At 40.8% G+C, this 21,188-nt stretch overlaps 2 protein-coding genes across 2 annotated transcripts; both read left to right on the top strand.

Moving 5' to 3' along the window:
* The first annotated feature begins 1,120 nt into the window (after positions 1-1,120).
* si:dkeyp-113d7.10 (uncharacterized) lies at positions 1,121-19,727 on the top strand. The gene is made up of 5 exons (XM_029158300.3): positions 1,121-1,686; positions 14,447-14,746; positions 14,991-15,368; positions 16,546-16,790; positions 16,926-19,727. The coding sequence occupies exons 1-5, from the start codon at positions 1,329-1,331 to the stop codon at positions 17,169-17,171; spliced, it is 1,527 nt and encodes a 508-aa protein (XP_029014133.1). The 5' UTR covers positions 1,121-1,328; the 3' UTR covers positions 17,172-19,727.
* Positions 3,797-9,920, top strand: LOC129604426 (uncharacterized). The gene is made up of 2 exons (XM_055510644.1): positions 3,797-6,814; positions 9,786-9,920. The coding sequence occupies exons 1-2, from the start codon at positions 5,300-5,302 to the stop codon at positions 9,885-9,887; spliced, it is 1,617 nt and encodes a 538-aa protein (XP_055366619.1). The 5' UTR covers positions 3,797-5,299; the 3' UTR covers positions 9,888-9,920.
* Positions 19,728-21,188: the final 1,461 nt, after the last annotated feature.

Below are 21,188 nucleotides of genomic sequence, written 5' to 3' on the forward strand. Positions count from 1 at the left end.
TGTAATAGAATTTATAAATACAATTAATAGAGTTCTGTAATTTTGCCAAATGTATGAAAACTGTCAAATCTACTCCACATCCTATTAATTCTATTGGTGGCACAGAAAGTAGGAAGCAAGTTGAACCATATTGAAAATTAGTATTATACAAATACTTTTAGACTGCAATGTCACATCTGTTGAGGTCTGTACTGCTCGGTTAGCAGCTAATAATGATTTTTTAAGCCATTTTTTTGTTATTTGTCTTTTTTAATAGGTTACGTGAAGAGTGTTCTACTGTGTGTCTATAAAAGACTGATCCAACAGGAGAAACAGCAGAAAACTCTGGCCTTCTAATTTACAATGCAAAACATTTGTGACACAGCCTACAGCTATGACTGCAGCCACACTAAAAGTCTGTGGTTTATTCAGATTACAATAAATCACACAGATGCATTTTCAGTTTTACTTGTACATGATTCATCTACTATACTATGGCATTCCCCGTTTGGTTAAGGCAGTGTTCACTGCTCTGAAACCCCTGTGGTTGCCATAATGACAATGTGTGTCTTGCTGCAAAGTGACGGAATTCGGATGTCCAACTAATTCTACTGGCAGCATGTACATGTACAGTATTTAGTTTATTAACAAACAAATACACAAAAGAACAAGACAAATGACCACAGGCATGATGTGATGGTGGGAAAATACCACTACCACTCAGGAGTATCTTTATCTTTTGATCCATTCATTTATATAAATAAATTATATAAATAAATGTATAGAGTAAAAATAACCCTACTCTGGAGTTTAACACTGTGCAATTTAAAATGCTCTTTAATAATTAACACGTCCTAAATGTTAGAATAGCTTCACTGACATTTTGCCACATTTTGGAGTATGAGGTGAGGCGGATGCCTTTTCGGTGCCGTGCAGCTGCAGCCTGTGGTTTTTGGGGATGACTGGCGGTAATAACACGTCTCTACACCCGCGCTGGCTGACATTTGGGAAAGACTTGTGTTATTTGCAGAAAGCCAAAATGGCGTGGCTCGTTGCAAGAGCGCACGCGTGCACGGCGCGCGAGGGCCAACACATGTGGGCGGGAAAATGCTGCTGCGCCTCTACTCGGGTCCTTCCGGCAGGCTCGGCTGGGAGCTCGCGCCGCGTATCGAGACAGAGCTAGTAGCAGCGGCAGCCGGAGAAAAAAAACAGAAGAGCCGATCAGTGGACGGAACAGCCGAGCGAGCCCATTTTCACCCAGTTTTCCGCCTGGGAGACAGGGCAGGGGGTGGGCTGGAGGCTCGGCTACAGAAGAATGAGAAAGCCCTCTTACCGGACGGGGCGAAAATATGAACGGGCCCGTGTACATTTCGTTTTTCCAGGGCCAACTGGAGTCGGTGCTGGAGCAAGTCGTTCAGCTCGCCGTCCAGGAAATAAGCAAGACGGTTGGCTCCAGTCTGAACGCGCTGCTGCTGGAGACGGCCGTCAAGGAGCAAGAAAACCGTCGGCTCAGGCTCCAGCTGCAGTCGCGGGAGAGCCGCGGCAGAGCGAACGCGGACTCCACTGACGGCGGGGGCTCCGCGGCGGGCGCTAAGAGCAAGGCTGGCGATGAGAGGGCGGACGGTGGCAGGACAAAGCCCGAGCAGCACGCCCCCGGAGGGCCGGGCACCGACACACGCCGACTGGAGCAGAGAGGACGAGTCGTGGGTAGGCGCCCGTTACACAACACATGCTGTTATTCACACGTAGACACCCACGCAAACAAACAGCCGGCCCTCCGTCTCAGCCCCTGGCAGCACGCTAGCGCTGCATTGCATAACTGTGCTGTGTTTTTTTTTTTGGGGGGGGGGGCGAGTCAACCCTGCAGCAGAGAAACGGAGGCCTGCAGGTGATGAAAGCGTGGATTCACACGCTTCCCTCACATGTTGAGCTTCGGTGCGGAGACTGGAAATGCCGTCACCTGCAGCTTAGAGTTGAGAGGAGAGCCTGAAATGGGCCGGGGTAACTTTTTTTTAGCGGGATATAATGATCGGAGAAGATCAGATCTGACAGGTAACCAGTGGAGCTGTTTGTTCAGGTGTCTGGTCAAATCACAAGTATTTACTCTGTTTCTGACAGAACAGGTTAGTGAAGAAAAGTGGTTCCTTGAGTGATTATGTCAAGAGCCAAAAGGCCTCTATTAATGAATTGTGACCATCATAAAATTAGATTTACAGCCTTCCTGTTTCTCTTAAGGAATGATGGTGCAGCATAATGTGGACCCCAGACAGGTTTGATCAGTGTTTCACGGGAAGAGACAGTTGCAGAAGTACAAACAAACAAAGGTGATACAGATAGCGACTAATCAAACTCTCCATTAGCTTTACGGATGTCACATTACATTTCCCTCCCTTCAATGCGTCACTGCCTAAACTACTAAAAGCAAAATGTCTCCAGGTGCGTGGTGTCGGTTATGCTGCATTTGAGTCACTAGTCTCCTGACATCAATGTAGATGGGCTCTTTGTTTGTTTGAAACAGGTTTTGAGAGAAATGAGGAAACAGGGGACAAAGGTAACAGTTATGATCACCATAAGGCTAAATGAGAAAGTATTAATACTTGTGCTGCTCTGTACCTGAAGAACTTGAATAACAACATAACATATATTTCTACTATTTTTCTAAATATTTTTTTTCCCCGTGTTAAATAATTTTTAATGAACTTTAAATCAAAACGGGTTAATAGTCAGTAATGTAGCCATCAAAGGCCATAATCTTTGGTACCTAATATGGTGATTGCTTTAGAATTATTCAAACAATTTCAAGTGGAATAATTATTTTACTTTTATTAGTTACTTTTTAATCAGTTCTGTCAATTCTGCCAGGAGACCCTGGTTAAGTGTTTACCACCTCCTCCCTCTTGCTAAAGCATTTTTTTTTCTTTTAAATACGGATTCTCTCGTTTATTTTGATCAGTCTGCTGTAACTGAGAAGCACTAGCATTACGTAACTAACATAATGTTGGTTCACTTGGTGGCAACCCTTCATGCTCTCCTCATTGTCCTCACGTGCTCTGTGTGAACTGTGTCTACATAGCTTGGTGTCTTTTTGAAGGGTCTGTACTCAGTTCAGTTTGCCACAGATAACTGCCCTGTCAATTTGTAAATGCAATCAGGTAAAGCCACATCAGAAAGCCTGAATACATTTTTAAACAAACAAACAAGTGGTTTATTTAATTTTTTTCACTCTGTAACCGCCGACTCCATGATCAGCTGCATGCCTATAGGCAACAGCATCGAAGGAAAATAATAAGTACACAAAGCCAGGTTTTGGGTTTTTTAAACAATTCCAGTGTCACTTAGCACAGTATTGGTTCTATTTGTAGTACTTTATCTATAAAAGTTTGGCAAAATATTAGAATAAGAAATTATCCTATGGTAAAATATATGTCCTGGTTCTTGGTGCAAAGGGTATTTCAACCTGATAACCTAAATGTTCCATATAATTTTTATATCATAGCATTTTCTTAAAAATTTAAATGTAATGCAGCAAATGAAAAACACATGGTTTAATAGCAGCAAAGCCAGTTTGTTCTCTACAGCTGAAATATGCATATCTGTGAATTCATTTGATAAAATATCTAGTTAGCTTATTTAGAACAATAAAAGATTTAACAGTTTCATGTAAAGACAACTGGTTACACAGTTGAAGATACATATCACTTTAGAGGGTACTGAATGTGACTGCACTAATAGTTGGCCCATTCAGAATGCAAGTGAGAGATAAATAAAGAAGTGTGTGTGAGTGAGTGAGTGAGTGAGTGAGTGAGTGAGTGTTCTGTTCAGCATGTTTAGGTAACATTATTCTTAACAGTTCAAAAGGTAAAGTCTACTGGTGGTATGAGACTAATCTATCCTATCTACTTCCCTTTTTCGTCAGAAGCAGCCAACGCTCTTAGATGGTGTCACTCACAATCGAGAGCACTGCCGTGTTTTGTTTGGGTGTGTTTCAGCTGCATGACTGCAGCAGTGCTGAGACACTGAGCTGCAGCATATGAGCACATATAAACACGTTTCCTCATACAAAGGCACACGAGAGGGAGAAACAACCCTGGCTTGGCTGATGTGTGGATGCTGCTGCATTCTCACGCATGCATGCACACATCTGCACGCTGTGGCACAAACACATGGTTGACACGCAAATCCTGCTCACGCAACCCCCCACCCCACACCCTCAAAAGCCAGACATCAATACGCAACAGCAGATTTGGGCGCAGACGGTGGATTAGAGCGACAATAGGGAATTACTTCTATGGGATGGAAAAGGATGGGTTTTATTCTAACAAACAAATATCATGTCTGCATTTTGAAAAATAAAGTTTGATGTCAGATTGTCACCATAACATGTACATATATTAAGACAATTATTCTAAACCCCAACATGCTTAGTTCAAAGGTCACATCACTTCGTAAGGCAAAAAACAGGCTACGCTTTGATTCTTTGCTCTTACTATGGAGACAGACAAAGGATGGAGAAGTAGAGATTGTAACTGTAATCAGTAATAACATAAGATATAAGTTAGGATAGGATAGAAGTTATTACGTATTGAAGTTTCATTTTTGTTTACCTCGATTTTATTTTGAAAGTGGGCTTATTTTGAAGGCGCTTTAAGAAGCCCGAGGGAAAACGAAACTTAGGCAGAAGTGAAGATGTAACTATTGATGTTAGACGTAAGACTTGGTTGATATTGAAGTATCTTATTCCCTCTACCGGCAAGCAGCCAACGAGTTTTCACGGTGGTGATGGTGATGACGATGGAGCGAAGTTCACAATAAACATCAGTAAGGAAGCCGCTGGTGTCTGTTTTTGCCTAGAGGGGATTACAGTGAAAACTCGGACTGCTCTCCGACGCGAGTGAAACGTGACCTGCTGTTTGACACTAAGGACCGACAGATGAGTCGACATGCGTCATACCCACACAAGCAGCAAGAGTAGGCCCAGGCTTTGAAGCGCAACGTGTTACGTCAAAGTCAGAACTCGGACGCTGAAAGTTAAGAGCGGTCTAAGAAGTTGCAATTAAGTGCAACCTAAGGTACTGGGCATATTATTAAGCGTAGTGTGGGTTGAGAGTGTGTTGGTTTATTTGCTAAGGGCATAAGCAAGGTTAACACCATTAAAATATTAAGGTTTAAGTAAGTGTTCAACAAGTCTGTTTAAGTGAATGTTATTAGACATTTAAGAGTAAGTTCCAGTGTTCATAAAGGTTAACGAGAGTTAGAGGTTAACATAGGAGTTTAATTTACTTTAAGAACTACATTGTGTGTTATACATGTTAAGCTAACAATGTCAGAAGCAGGTGAAGCCATAGCTCAGTGTAGGGAAAGCGTAACCTCTAAAGAGGAATATGAAGCAAGTGGTGCTGAAGACCAACCAGAGCAGTCACTAAGACGGAGTCAAAGAGCAAGAACCCTAACAGAGAAGGCTAGAGAATTGCAAGCGGAGAGGATTAAAGCTCTTCACCAACGATTCACCTATATCTATGCAAAATGGAGAACACAAGTTAAGTCAGCTAAGCAGTCTTTATCACAAACAGAGGCCTTATCTGATGATCTGTTGAATGACATCATAGGTGATGTCACAGGTCTTTTAGCAGACGTCCAGCGTGTCTATGAGGATCTACGCAAAGTGACAGCTCCGAATCAGGAAGCACGCAGGAGAGTTGATCAATGCGTGGAGATTTCAAAGTTTATTGTTGACACAGCTGCAGGTCAATTAGGTAGAAAGCTCCCAGAAGAAGGTCAAGAATGGCCAGAAGGGGGCTCTGTCTTTGACTCAAGCATCTGTAAGTCAGGATTTGTCATGTCTATCCTGAAAGGTGCCTCAGATCGTTCAAACAGGTCTTCAATAAAACGCCAAGAAGCTGCTGCTGATGTTGCTGCAAGCCAGGCTGTTCTAGAAGTATTAGAAGAGCAAGAAAGAGAGCAACTAGAAATACAGCACATAGAAGCAGAAGTCAAAAGGAAGATAGCTGAGCAAGAAGCAGCAGACATAAAGTGGCGCTTGAAACGAGAAGAAGAAGAAATCAGAATGAAATCACAGGTAGAACAAGAACATTTAGCGCTGCAAAAGACTTTAGAGGAGAAAAGGAGAAGAATACAGCATTTGGAGGCAGTAAAGAATTTAAGTGCAGCAAGAGCAAGAATGCTAGTTTATGATCAATCACAGGATGTAGAAGAAGAGCGGAAAGATGTGTTGGAAAAGACAGTAACAGTTAACAAAGTGCCTGTGTCTACAAATCCTGTCTCCGCACAAGGATCATCTAAGCCAGCAGCCAAGATCTTCTCATCAAATGAGGACACGGTAGAGCTTGTGAAGGTGCTGGCAAGCGCGTTAAGCTCCAACAGAATTCCTATTCCGGAACCTTCGGTTTTCAGTGGAGACCCTTTGTCATACAATGACTGGAAACTCTCTTTCAAGGCACTGATTGATCAAAAGAACATTCAAGAAAAAGAGAAAATATATTATCTCCGTAGATATGTTAGTGGACAAGCTAAGAAAGCACTTGATGGATATTTCCTACTTGGAACTGAGTCTGCTTATGCTGCTGCATGGGCACTTCTGGAGGAAAGATACGGAAACCCATTCACAATCGCAAAGGCTTACAGAGATAAGCTCCAAGCATGGCCTAAAATAGGAATCAAAGACAGTTTTGACCTCAGAGAGTTTGTTGATTTCCTTCGTAGTTGTGAGGCTGCAATGGTTCACATTAAGGCTTTGGAAATCTCAAACGACTGTAATGAGAACAGGAGAATCCTGTCAAAGTTACCAGATTGGTTAACAGCAAGATGGAATCGGAAGGTTGTAGAGATTGAAGAAGAGCGTAGCAATTTCCCCTCTTTCAGTGACTTTGTAAAGTTTCTGTCAAGAGAGGCAAAAATTGTCTGTATCCCTATTACATCGTTGCAGTCACTGAAGCAATCTGTTGCAGAAAAGCCTAAGTATCAAAGTACTGAAGCAAAGACACTGAACACACGGCCCAGTGAAAGGATAATAATGACATGTATGTTCTGTAAGAAAACAGGTCATATTTTGCAGAAGTGCAAGAAGTTCATAGAAACTGCAGTGTCAGACAGAGTTAAATATGTACAAGCTGAAAGGTTATGCTTTGGTTGTCTCAGGCCTGGTCACCAATCTAAGAACTGCAAAGGCAGGAGCACTTGTGAACTGTGCCATAAGCGGCACCCGACCTGTCTACATGCAGAGAGAGACAAAGGGCAACAGATACCACAACAATCTGAACACAATATAAGTCAAGAAAGGTTGAGTGAAAGTCCAAAGAATCATAAAGAAACACTGACCGCCACTTCTAATAGAGTGATACGTCATCAAGCTAATGTACAAACAGCCGCAATTATTCCTGTTTGGCTTTCCTCCTCAACTCAGCCATCACATGAAGTCCTTGTGTATGCGCTATTGGATTCTCAAAGTGATACAACATTCATACTAAGTGAAATAGCAGAAGCTTTAGGAGCAACCAAAGAGCGAGTTAGGCTCAGGCTGTCTACTATGACATCGAAGACCTCAGTAGTTAACTCTCATAGGGTGAAAGACCTACAGGTACGCGGTATCTATGCCAACAAGAACCTCTGTTTACCAGTAGTTTACACACGGGACTTTATTCCAGCCAACCGAGCTTACATTCCGACAAATGAAACAGCAGAGGCATGGGCTCATCTACAGCACCTCAAAGAAGAAATTGCACCCTTGCAGGATTGTGAAATAGGTCTGCTCATTGGGTACAACTGCTCACAAGCCTTACTGCCAAGAGAAGTTGTGGCTGGGGAGGAAAATCAACCTTATGCGCAGCGTACAGACCTTGGCTGGAGTATTGTTGGACACCGTGATCCCTGTTTAGATGCAGGCGATGCTATCGGCATCAGTCATCGCATAGTTGTAAGACAAGTGACTCCAAATGTGAAGTCTGTTGTCAACCTCAAAACTGAAGTACACTATGTGAGTCGAATCCAAGTAAAGGACATTACACCCTCAGACGTCCTACAGGTCCTCGAATCCGACTTCTCAGAAAGAGATAGATCAGGTGACCCTGTGTCACAGGAAGATCTTAAGTTTCTGTCAAAGCTAAAAGAGAATATCAAAAGGAATGGCACTGGTCATTATGAAATGCCATTACCATTCAAAGATGACAGTCCAAAATTACCAGTCAACAAGACGGCTGCAATTCATCGCTTAAAATGTCTTGAAAGGAGACTAAGGAAAGACATCAAGTACTACACAGATTATGTTAACTTTATGGAGGACATTATTTCACGCGGTGATGCAGAGAAGGTCCCTGAGGAAGAAGTGGACAACAACTTAGCTTGGTACATTCCTCATCATGGAGTTTATCATCCACAGAAGCCAGGGAAAATTCGTGTAGTATTTGACTGTTCTGCGAGGTATCAAGAGACATCTCTCAACGATCACCTCCTCACTGGCCCTGACCTGACGAACACTTTGGTGGGTGTTTTATGCCGCTTCCGCAAAGGTCCTGTTGCAGTTATGTGTGACATTGAAAGGATGTTCCACCAGTTTCACGTGAGAAGAGAGGATCAAGATTACTTAAGATTCCTCTGGTGGGAGAATGGAAACTTGGAAATGGCACCATCAGTTTACAGAATGAAGGTCCACTTGTTTGGAGCAGCTTCGTCTCCAGGCTGTGCCAACTTTGGCCTGAAACATCTAGTAGAGCAAGGGCAAGGTCAGTTCAGTAAAGGCACAGTCACCTTCATTCGAAGAAACTTTTATGTAGACGATGGGCTAATAAGCGTCCAAACTGAGGAAGAAGCCATTCAGCTTGTCAAGGAAGCAAGAGAGCTTTGTTCCACAGGCAAATTAAGACTCCACAAGTTTGTGACCAACAGGGAGAATGTAATGACAACTATCCCAGAGGAAGAATGTGCGGCAGTCAAACATCAAGACTTGCCTTTGAGTTTGCCACATATGGAGAAGGCTCTTGGAGTAGAGTGGTGTGTAACATCTGACTCCTTCAAATTCAGAGTTCAAATACATCCCAAACCATTAACAAGACGAGGGGTGCTATCTACTGTGGCCTCCATATATGATCCATTGGGGTTCATTGCACCATTTGTTCTTTTGGGAAAGCAAATACTCCAACAAATGTGCAAAGAGAATATAGGCTGGGACGAGGGACTTCCAGATCACCTAAGACCACGGTGGGAGTCCTGGATCAGAGATTTACCCAGTCTGGCTGAAGTAGGTCTTAACAGGTGCTTTTTGCCTCCAACATTTGGCCGCGTCAAAAGGTATGAGTTGCACCATTTTGCAGACGCAAGCGTATCTGGATATGGTGAATGTACCTACCTACGTGCTGTTGATGAGTTTGACAAGGTCCATTGTAGTCTGGTAATGGGAAAGGCAAGAGTTTCACCAGCTAAAGTTACCACCATACCAAGACTTGAACTCGCTGCAGCGGTTGTTGCAGTCCAAATCAGCGACATGCTCCGGAATGAGCTAGAAATTCAAGATTTAAAAGAGTTCTTCTGGACAGATTCTACAGTTGTTCTTGGCTATATAAACAACGAGGCCAGACGTTTTCAAGTGTTTGTAGCTAATCGCATACAGAGAATCAAATCAAGTACAAGACCTCAACAATGGGCTTATGTTGCCTCTGAAGACAATCCAGCAGATCATGCCTCTCGAGGTTTAACTGCAGAACAACTCAAGACCTCAAACTGGTTCATAGGACCAATGTTTCTTTGGCAGAGACAATTACCTAACAGAGAATTCAAGGTGGGAGAAATTACGGAAGACGATCCAGAGATTCGCAAGACTCTTGTGTGTAACACCAAAACAACGGAATGCAGATCACTGTTGGATCGTATGCAGAAATTCTCTGATTGGTCAAGAGTAGTAAGAGCTGTTGCTAGACTGAAACGACTTGTGCAAGAACACAAGGGATTGAAACAAAGAACCAATGAAAGCACAAGCATAGAAGAAAGAAAGGAAGCTGAACTCACTATTGTTAGGTTAGTTCAAGAGGAATCATTCTTAGATGAAATAAAGTCATTAAAATCAAAACATGGAGTTGTTAAGAGCAAAGACAGCAAGTTAAATATGGTGAGTCCATTCTTGGATGAAGAGGGCGTCCTGAGAGTAGGCGGACGCTTGAGTCAATCCACATTGCATCACCATGTGAAGCATCCTGCCATACTTCCAAAGAACAATCACATGACAAATTTACTCATCAAACACTTTCATGAAAGGGTACATCATCAAGGACGTGGAATGACAATGAATGAGCTCAGAGGTAATGGATGGTGGATTCTGAGATGCAGCAGTGCAGTCTCATCATACATCTACAAATGCGTCAAATGCAGAAAGTATAGAAGGTGTACAGAAGGACAGAAAATGGGTGACTTACCGCAGGACAGAACAGAAACAACTCCACCTTTCACTTATGTTGGCATAGACTGCTTTGGTCCGATTCATGTGAAAGAAGGAAGAAAGGATCTTAAAAAATATGGTCTCTTATTCACTTGTCTGTGTTCAAGAGCTGTACACATAGAAACTGTTGATGACATGACAACTGATGCGTTTCTCAATGCCTTGAGAGCATTTATTGCCATAAGAGGACACGTGCGTCAACTGAGATGTGACCAAGGAAGTAATTTTGTAGGTGCAAAAAGAGAGTTCATGAAGCTCATGGAAGGCATGGATCAAGAGAAAATGAAGGCTTTTGGTTGTGAGTTTCTCTTGAACCCACCAGCATCAAGTCACATGGGTGGCGTTTGGGAGAGGCAAATAAGAACTATAAGGAACGTTCTCACTGCTATCCTCAACCAGTCAAAACAAAGGCTCGACAGCACCTCTCTCAGTACAGTGCTGTATGAAGTCATGGCTATTATTAATAGCAGACCACTCACTACTGAGCATCTAAATGATGCATTCGGACCTGAACCTTTAACCCCAAATCACATTCTTACAATGAAGTCCAGAATCATTGTGCCCCCCCCCAGGACATTTTGTCAGAGAGGATCTTTATGTCAGAAAGCGGTGGCGTCAAGTGCAGTATTTGGCTAACGAGTTTTGGACACGATGGAAGAAAGAGTATCTCTTGAATCTACAGGAGAGACGAAAATGGCACAAGAGCAGAAGGAACTCAAAAGTCAATGACATTGTGCTGCTACATGATGATCTGGCTCCACGTAACGAATGGAAGCTGGCCAGAGTTACAGAGGTTTACCCAGGGTCAGATGATAGAGTAAGAAAACTTAGATTGTTGGTTACCGATACCACATTTGACAAAAAGGGAAAACCAATGACTAAAATAACATTCTTTGAAAGACCTGTACATAAGACTGTTACTTTGCTTGAGGCAGATTAAACTGTTTAATATTTGCCTGGAATATGTCAGTGTACAGACTATGACAAATGTTCCATATGTTATGTGTACGGTTGTTTATAGAAATCACACGTTACGGTTTGTGTGTTTTGGTGGGAGTGTAACTGTAATCAGTAATAACATAAGATATAAGTTAGGATAGAAGTTATTACGTATTGAAGTTTCATTTGTGTTTACCTCGATTTTATTTTGAAAGTGGGCTTATTTTGAAGGCGCTTTAAGAAGCCCGAGGGAAAACGAAACTTAGGCAGAAGTGAAGATGTAACTATTGATGTTAGACGTAAGACTTGGTTGATATTGAAGTATCTTATTCCCTCTACCGGCAAGCAGCCAACGAGTTTTCACGGTGGTGATGGTGATGACGATGGATTTCACAATAAACATCAGTAAGGAAGCCGCTGGTGTCTGTTTTTGCCTAGAGGGGATTACAGAGATGATGTAAAAAAATTAAGTGTTTTGTTACTGATAGCTACAAGATGACCTCCTGTAGAGATTTATAGCCACGAGGGGGTAAAATCCTGCTGCTGCCTAATGACTCGCGCAGCATTCATACATCCTGCTTAGAAAGACTAGGCCAACCAGAGCTGCCATTCATTTGCAGCTTTGTTTTACATCAGAGCTTGACAGATTCAACAGCAGCTAAGCTAGATGAAGGCACCCAGCAATGTTTAATTTACAGTAATAAAAACAAAAAACATGAATAACTGTGAACATATGGGCCACATGTCTTGTTGTAATTACGGTAAATGCAATTTAATGGTTGACCAACACATAACCAGAAATTGCTTGTTAATAATTAACATAAATGCCTGTGGCACATCCTTAATGTGCTGTTTTGCTCTGTTTTCAATTCTATTACAGAAAAGAAACATCTGTTCCTATTTTATAATTATTTCTTCAGAAAAGGACAAACACACACTTTACAGAAGTTAAAATCTAGTTTCCCTCGACCAAAATGTTCTACGCAGTAGAGACAATGTTTGTTGCCATTATGGTGATGAGTAACAAGCTCAGCTGCTTTAGAATCTCGAAGACCTTTTTTGTGGTGTTGACTATAAGATCTGTATTAGATCAGGCCTGAAACATCTTGGGTTTTGAAAATATGTATTTAGTATGCTCCATTTATCTATTATGTATCTTCTTTTTATCAGAATCCTTTCATCATATTCGTCAGGTTTGCACAAGACAGACAAGGAATTGCATCCGGTCTGACTCCGAACAGTAATTATTTACATATCAATTCAGTTATATACATACATTATTTGCATAAAATTAAAAATTAGAAATAAATTAAAATTGCACCACACATGTTTTTACTGAGTCCTTTGTCTGTGATGTGATGGAGTTCAGCTCTGACATGGCCTGGGGGAAGAAGCTAGCTCTGTGATGGATGGTTTATGTTTTTGCGCTGACATTTTATCCTGAGAAGTAGTAAAACTGCTTGTAATAAATGCAAAAAGCAAGAGTCACATTTCAGTGGTTGACCAACTGACACTGAGTCAGTTTAATATCCATTTTCCCTCTGTCCATGACCATTTAGTTCATAACGACATGTATTAATAGGAATTTCGTTCTGTCCTCTGATCCGCTCTTGGATCCGCTCAGCGCATGGCTGTGATTAATGGAAATGAGAGGGTGCACAGTTATGTGCAGACATATTGAAATTATTGAATGAATTAAGTGTGTAAAATGAGGACATTTTGGCTGGTACTCACTTCTTTAAAGGCCTGTTTGAGGGCTAAGATGTGATTCTAGCGCTGAGGTTAGAATTGAGTTTTGGTTTGGATTAGAGCAACGGTTAGACGTCTGCCTTTAGATGTGATAGTTAGGGGTAGGGTAAGGGGCTAGGGAAAGCATTATGTCAATGGGGAATTTACAGTAGCCTGCCTGACCACACACCACGGTATTGGCCTGATCCACGGCTACAGCATCATCCGGACAAAACCCAGCAAAGGCATGTCTGCTGTGCTCTGCAAAAAATGTGCCTGTTAAAATAAAACGTCTGTTACCTTGGCAACAGCAATCGTAGCGTGTGGTAGGCCGAAGTTTACACGTGCACAGGCAATTGTTTCACGCCATTTCAAATGTGCTATTATTGTTCCAGTTCCCAACAAACAAAATATCATCCACACAAATGACTTCTGCTCTATTGTGCTTACTTCACTTTTCACTTCAGTCTGAAGAGCAATGCATTAAGTGGTGCTCCTCCACCCTTGAACAGTTAGACTGGACTAGAAGATCATGAAAGTGCTCCAGAGAATTGTACAACTGGATCAGTGTTCCTCTACCATGAAACATAATTAGAATCCAGTCGGAATAAACCTAAACCATCCTCAGGGACTCGAAATCCGGGGCGTATGGAAGAAACAAGAGGTGCAGCTTGAGATGATGTTGCAGACGACAGGATCCAGTTCCTAAACTGTAACTGGCAGCCATGTCTTGAAATCATCACACTCCCTTTCCACTGGCCCAGAATCCGTACAGTGTTAGCAGTGTTCCCAGTGATTTGCAGTTATCTAGACTTTGCAAAAACTTGTGATGTGCTATTTAAAAAAAAACACATTTTATACTTTTCTCTTCAGTTTCTTAACTAGATTCACTAATTGTAGTCCGGTGTTTCTTTATTATTTAAATGACTCGCAGACCTACTGTTACCAAGACAACGTCCGTGATACCTTCATCTTTGTTAAACTCTGAATCATAGTCTGAATTTGCGTCTAAGGCCATTTTTAGAGGTTTAGGGTACGCTGCCGTCAACCTAAACTGTGTTCAGCTCAGTTTCCCTCTGTGCACATCATGTGTGATTTACAACACAGGCCTCAGTAGGAATGTGAACCTATTACAGGTTAGGTTGAGTAGTGTTTCAGTAGACTTACACGGTGTGTAAATGGGTTTGTAGTTCACTGGTGGATTTAACACCCTATTGCAGGGCTGTGGAAACACTACTTCACAAAGAGGTTGCACATGGTTTTTTTACCCACAAAGATGTTCATTATTCAATTGTTATGCTTTATTTCTGCACTCCATGTCAAATTATTGAAGATCATTTTCTTTCCTGTGTCTCTCAGACCAGCTGAAATCAGTCATGCAGCAGGTCCTGGACTTTGCTGTGCGCGAGCTGACCAAGATTGTGGAAGCTTCGTTTGACGACCTCCTGCTGGAGATCACCAAGATGGAGAGAGAGCAGCACGTCCTGCAGGAGAACCTGGGAAGGAGCTCAGAGAGAGGAGGTGGAGAAAAGGACAGAGGTGGAACTGGGGGGAGAAGAAGAGGATCAGAGAATGACTCTGTGTCTCCTAGTGGCTCAGAGGACGCACGTGAAGACCCGACCGAGGTACCGGTGTCCAAAGAGAAGAAAGAAACAGATGGTGAGTGAAGAAACGGGAAGTCAGTTCATTCTTTCTGCATCAGTTTTTTTTCTTGTGGATACTCTAAATTTTATTAAATATTCACAAAATCACAGTTTAATATTAGTAAATAGTGTATTAGATTCAGTCTCCACTATACATAGAGTTTTTTTCAGTGCTTACTGTTTACTTTGCCCTCTTTGCCTTACTTATTATTTATATACTTACTTATATATTATTTTATTACATTTTCTTTCCTGCACAGACCCAGAGCGCCCTCCTGTCCTCTCAGTTTCTCAAGACTGGGTTCCAATCCTAGACAAAGTCTTTGGCCAAAAGTGGTGCAGTGACGTCTGGCACATCAAAGAGCTTACTGGGGGAGACCGGAGCGGGGTGGCAGCCGAAGGTGGTGGGCAGGGTCTTGGTGTGGGAGGCGGGGGGCACATGAAGCCTCTCTCTGTCCCTGTGACCCTGGAGCCTTCACCGTCCTCCCTTCAGCAGGATCCCCGCTGGACTCCTCTGGAAGACATGGAAGTGTTTTCTCCTGATGAAGAAGACGCTACAGAGACACTTCAAACAAACACTGGGACGGGTACCAACAGTTCCACTGAACCCCCTTCTGGACCCCCTCTCAGCCCTACAGGTGAGGGAGAAAATACAGTTGAAAACTATGAGAAACCTTTGTTATTGCGTGGCATATTGGTTGTCAGTGATGTTGGGATTCTGGTTTGGTTGTTTGGTTCTTCTGATTCACTTTACTTGATCATATCCAATGTACAAAGTTGTCATTCAGCACAGTATAATAATAATAAACAGTATTTCTGCGCCAAAACACAAATAGGTTGTGTAAATATTGTCATTTATATATATAGATATAACTTTTAAAATTAACTTTTCATTTACAGTTTCACTTTCAATGTTTTCAGATCAATGCACCCCCCAAAACTAGTGTTTCTTTGTTTTTCACTCAAAGAACTACCATCATTTGACAATGTGCAGTGAACTTCCCTAATTTCTTATACAGCTTCAGGAAAAATCACTGTGCATTTAGATAGTAAACCATGCACATCATGCAGGTGAATGTTTTAGAACTGAGTTACCACCCAAAGACAGCTGATTTTAAGGGGCTTCTTGATGAGCAGAAAAAGTGCTTAGTGAAATTGGAATTTGGCTACTTTGGTTGAAGTGAGTATGCTTGTATGACTTATTTATGCCATATAAATGACAACCACCTGATGACACATGAGTAATAAATTTATAAAGGTTTGTGCAGAGTGAGTTGAGGCAGAGTGAGTTGAGGCAGAGATTCTGTGCAGCTTAAAAAGGGACATGAGCCACAGATCATGGAGGAGCCTGAAATCCTTTAAGGCACTTGGAGCATTCTTTTACTCATAAGTCAATCAAATCTGAAAACACATCCATGAGATGTGTCTGCACTGCCCTCCTCTGGATACTTTTTATAAAGGTGGAAACACTGAAGGCTGCAACTGACTCCTTTGTGCCTGTATAAGAGAGAAGCCATTAACCATCAACCAAAAAAAAACTTTCATCACTAATTGTGTTGCTTTTGAACTACTGTAACTAATTAAAAAAATACTTTAGATGTCAGAGAAGTAGAAATTGGTGAAATCTTTCATCTTTACTTGAGAGTTGCCCTTGTATATTAGTAGATGTTCATAAGTGTTAAATTCATTCTAAGCAAACATATTTAATTGACTAGTAGTACTTGACTCATTAGTCTTAGTAACTTTACTCAGCATTACACCCTGGTCTTCTAACTCCTTCATCTGATGCCTCTCCCTTTTTTTTAACTTTTCCAGGGTCTTCAAGTCGTCGCTCCTCGGCCTCCATGCTTCATCGTCTCTTGACACTGCCATCTCAACTCCTAGACGAGGATGAAGACGCATCTGCTAAGGAAACCCTGTCAGCTCTGGCAAACGACCGTGCCAATGATGGCCATGATGGCATTGAACCACTTGTTCAGACCTGCCATTCACCTTTGATTGCGCGGGAGGAAGATGAGGAGGAGGAGGAGGAAGAAGAGGAAGAGGATAAAGGGAGAAAGGTAAGGGGATATAAGTGTTTTTGCTGCCTGTCTTCAAAATCAACTGTTGAAATCACTATTTTTAAGGTATGTCAATTTATTGATTCTTAAAATTGATTAAGTTGTGTTTATGTATCATCCTCTGGGTTTCTGCAGAAGAAAAGACGAAGAGTTTGGTCGGAGTGTGAAGAGTGTGGGCGGAGGTTTAGTCGAATGTCTCTGTTGAAGGCACACCGTCAGACTCATGTCACTGAAAACACAGCTGCTGACACATCATCCCCCTCATCTCCACCTGGCAGCGCTGCCTCGGCCCTACGCTGCTCAGAGTGTGGCAAAAGGTTCTCCTCAGCCACCCGCCTTCACAGCCACATCCGGACCCAGCACCCAGTAAACTGGTCCTGATCCAGGACTGAGCCCAGTGAGCACCTGGGCAAAACTGGAAACCAATACAAACAGGATAAAATAAAGGCTAGACATAACAAGACCAGGTTCACAGACCGACCACAGAACAAAACTAGGATCCACTGGCCAGAGACCAGATCAGAACCAGAGACAAAAGCTGTAAAAAACCCAAATAACCTTTTTGACCAGTCCACTTTGATGACACTTTGACACTTAAACCATATTTACACATTTATTAAAATGTGTTTTTGAAGATCATAATAATAAAAGTTTAAACTACCACGTAAAACATTCTCCTTGCAAAGAATGCCGTAAAAAAGTCTCATCACTGCAGTAAGTGGTGGTTGAAATGATAAAAGCACACTAGAGCTGAAGCTTGTCTGGGTGCAGAAGGCACAACTGTGCATCATGTGTTTGTGGAAATGACTGAGCACTAGCAAAATCTGTCTGATGGACATGTTACAGATACATGTGTATATAGAGACAAAACAAGCATTCATCAAATGGTACCGATGGTTTTATTCTAATTGTTAAAGTCAACACATCCAGAACATTGTTTTTAAAAACAGTATTTTATTTGATACCTTAAATATATTATTTACACTGGCATAGAAACAATTCACAAGCAATGAAATAAATGTTCTTCTGTCTCATCTCATTAGACAGACCTCATCTGGAAAATAATTGTTATATTAATATAATTACGAATATTTATATAGCAGTGCATTACATTCACAATAGTTAAAAGTTCCAGCTTAGACATCTTGGACTTTACGTATACTAACGTTAAAGCTAAAAATTTATTATGGTTATTATAAAACATGAGTCTCACAGGGTACATAACAAGTGCTTGAAACAATAACCATATAAAAAGTAAAATCTGAGAAAGTAAAAATACCAAATTTAAAAGGGAACAAAGTGTCAAAAGCGTCTCTGGAGGAAGGTCAATGATGGGTTATCACATGATGGCTGGTTCTCTTTTGTATTCATTTCCAGCTTTTCAATAATACCCAAATTCATTCTAGTTACGATTCTTATGTGTTTTATTAGCTTCAAAACATTCAGGTAGCATCTTATGTGTTCCTACATTACAGGGCTTTAGTCCCAAAGAAAACCAAAACATTCAGCAAAGGTTCAAGCTGTTAATAGTTACTAGCATAGGGAAGCTAGGAGAGCATAACTGCATAGGAGTTTTAACAATCATTTCAGGGACTTGTAAAAAAAAATAGACATAGACAAGATCTTTCTGTAAGAATTCTGCAAGGATTCAAATTAATTACACTTTTGAACCCTTTTAAATGGCATCAGATGAAAACATTTCCTTCAGATGAAGAGGAGAATGGCCATGGGAATTGAACTGCACCCAGAAAGTAAGGAGAGGTTCTTGACAGAAGCCTCAGAGCGGAGGTGATGAAGGGGGTGGCAAAAATATTTAAAATCCACAGGTGAAAACACTTTCACCTACTGTACATGCTCCCGGACAGTAAAACAAGCTCCAATGACTTTGGAGGTGACTTCTGTTCCTGTCCTCTTCCTCCCCTCACTCTCCCGTTCATTTTTGTGTTTTTTTGAACAATGTGTTCAGTGTGGAAGGCAACACTCATAAGAGGTGGTGACTTGATTTTTCTATTTGTTTTTAAGTGCCCTTTATGTTTTTTAAGTTAACGGACTCCACCTTCTCTTGAACAAATTTCAGTGGTGACCGTTTGTATTTTTGTTGTTAAATTGACATTTTTTGACGATATTCCAGAATGTCGTGTCACTACTTGTTCGGGAAAAGACACAGTACGGGATGAACTACATGTGCAACTGTGACATCGTTTGTTTGCACTCATTGAATGTGAATCTCAGTGGTTTGTATCTTTTATATGTTGTACAGTTTGTACTTTTCAAATGGAACTAATGTAATGAGAGAAAGGAGGACAAGAGGATTTTTTTTTATTATGCAATGGTTTACTCCTCTCCTTTCATTCCTTTCTTTAACACCCTCATCTTTTACTCCTGTTTGGTTTTGTAACCTCAAGTCCACACACAGATACCTCCAGACAAACAAACACAACCACAAAGGTTTTCTGCTGGAAATTATGATAGCACTATTTCTGCAATCTCTGGCTTTAACTAATGGTGTCCTTTGTTTTGTTCAGGTTAGAGCTATTCTAAATTAAATATGACCCAATATGAGTGCAATTTTTGACTTATCAAACCGAAAATTAAATTTGTAAAGGAAATAATTTGTGCCAATGCTAAAGGCCTAGCAACTACAAAGTAAACCCTAAAAAATGTCCAGAAACCAACATATATACATATATTGTTGTTCTATGATATCAAAACTTGAAGATTGTAAAAATTCAAAACCGTGTAATGTTTTTTTTTAACTAGTTTTAAATAAGAGATGTTCAGTGAGTTGATCTGTTGTCAACACTGAATACAAGACTTATGCCATCACAAATTATTTTGTAATGTTTAATGAAGACTGCCATGCAATGAAGTGCTGTCATGGTATGAAGGTCACTTTCATGTCTGATCTGATTTTAACCATTAAAGATAACATCATTATCTGCTAGTCAAATTACTCCATTCACTGACGTCATCAGATTGACCAGAAGAAAGCATAAGAATATTAAGTTGAGCTTTTTTTAATACTAAACCTTATTCTGAATTATAAAAAGTGTTCAAAGGCTGTCAAGGAGAATAACATGTTGATGAATTGGATAAAACAAAACTGGAAGAATTAATTTTGCAGAAACTATTTCTTAAGAAAATATCTTTCAAGTGTGACCACTTACCACAAGCATCTACTCGTTGGCCGCTGCGTGTTTTGCTACTACAAAGAAAAAAAGAAAACAATAGCTTGCAAATCCTTTGACTGGTATTTAGTTGAATTCACCACAAAAACAAGATATGTTAAAAATGATGCAATTATATATGTGTGTCAAGTAAGTGATTAATCTAATAGCGAGATACAGATCCTCTAGAGTTCTGACACCAAAGCACTTGGCAGCATGCGTCAGAAACATGAATCCAGTTTGTCTGCTCAAACTGCCTGCAAGCAAAATATTTGACCGGTTTCTGCATGACCACGTAAATATAAGCAAGCATGTATATTCATGAAGTCCCTCTGTGCCACATACATCTTGATATATCTTGGATTTAGTTTTATTGAACATCTCCACTTAATTGGAATTGCAGGTTGTTTTTATTTTCTTAAATCACTGGTTATATGATGATATTTAGATCTAGTATAGTATTTAGTAAGTTTGAAGGTGGAAGGGTATCTTTATCATAGCACATTATTACCACTACCACTATTTACATTTAATCCTTCCTGTTTCTCTGGTTCTGTGGTGTTAATCAACTTTGTAGTACAATATACAAGTTCAACTTCATATTTTGTAGCATTCAGAACAAATCGAGGGACGATGACTTGAAAGTATAAATACATCACTGACTTTTCCAGAGAAAATGTCAATCTGTGTTTTCTTCTGTGCTTCAATATTCAGCATACCTTTTCTATTGTTTTAGTGCTCTGTAAAAGTGAAACTTTACAATAATTCTGTTTTTACTTGTCTGAACAAACATTTTAAGCAATATGAAGCACACGCTGATCTGAGTGCTGTGTCATAGACGTAGAGCAAAACTTGTTTTGAGCTGTTCCTCAACGTTCTTAAGCAAAACATGAGAACAAGTTGATTAGTAAGAAGATTGACTGGGGGTTTAATTTTGGTAGATCATAAACCTTTTAATTTCCTAAAATTAATTGATCATGATCAAATGTTATGTCTTTGAATCTGAATGCTGCTTAAACATTTAAAGCTTGTTGTCTGCTTTGCTAACATCTGAATAACCCAGCCTCTTTTCTGAAAATGCTAACCTTCATGATTTTCTTGAATTCATTGTATTTTAAGCCTGTGTTCTCGTACTACTTTTTCTCATAAAATGTAGTCTTATTATTGTCCCTTCATACACAACTCATTACCTCAGTACGTGTGTGTGCGCGCATGCTCATAACTGTCATCT

Source organism: Betta splendens, chromosome 8 (genome assembly GCF_900634795.4).
Source record: "Betta splendens chromosome 8, fBetSpl5.4, whole genome shotgun sequence".
Lineage (NCBI taxonomy): Eukaryota > Metazoa > Chordata > Actinopteri > Anabantiformes > Osphronemidae > Betta > Betta splendens.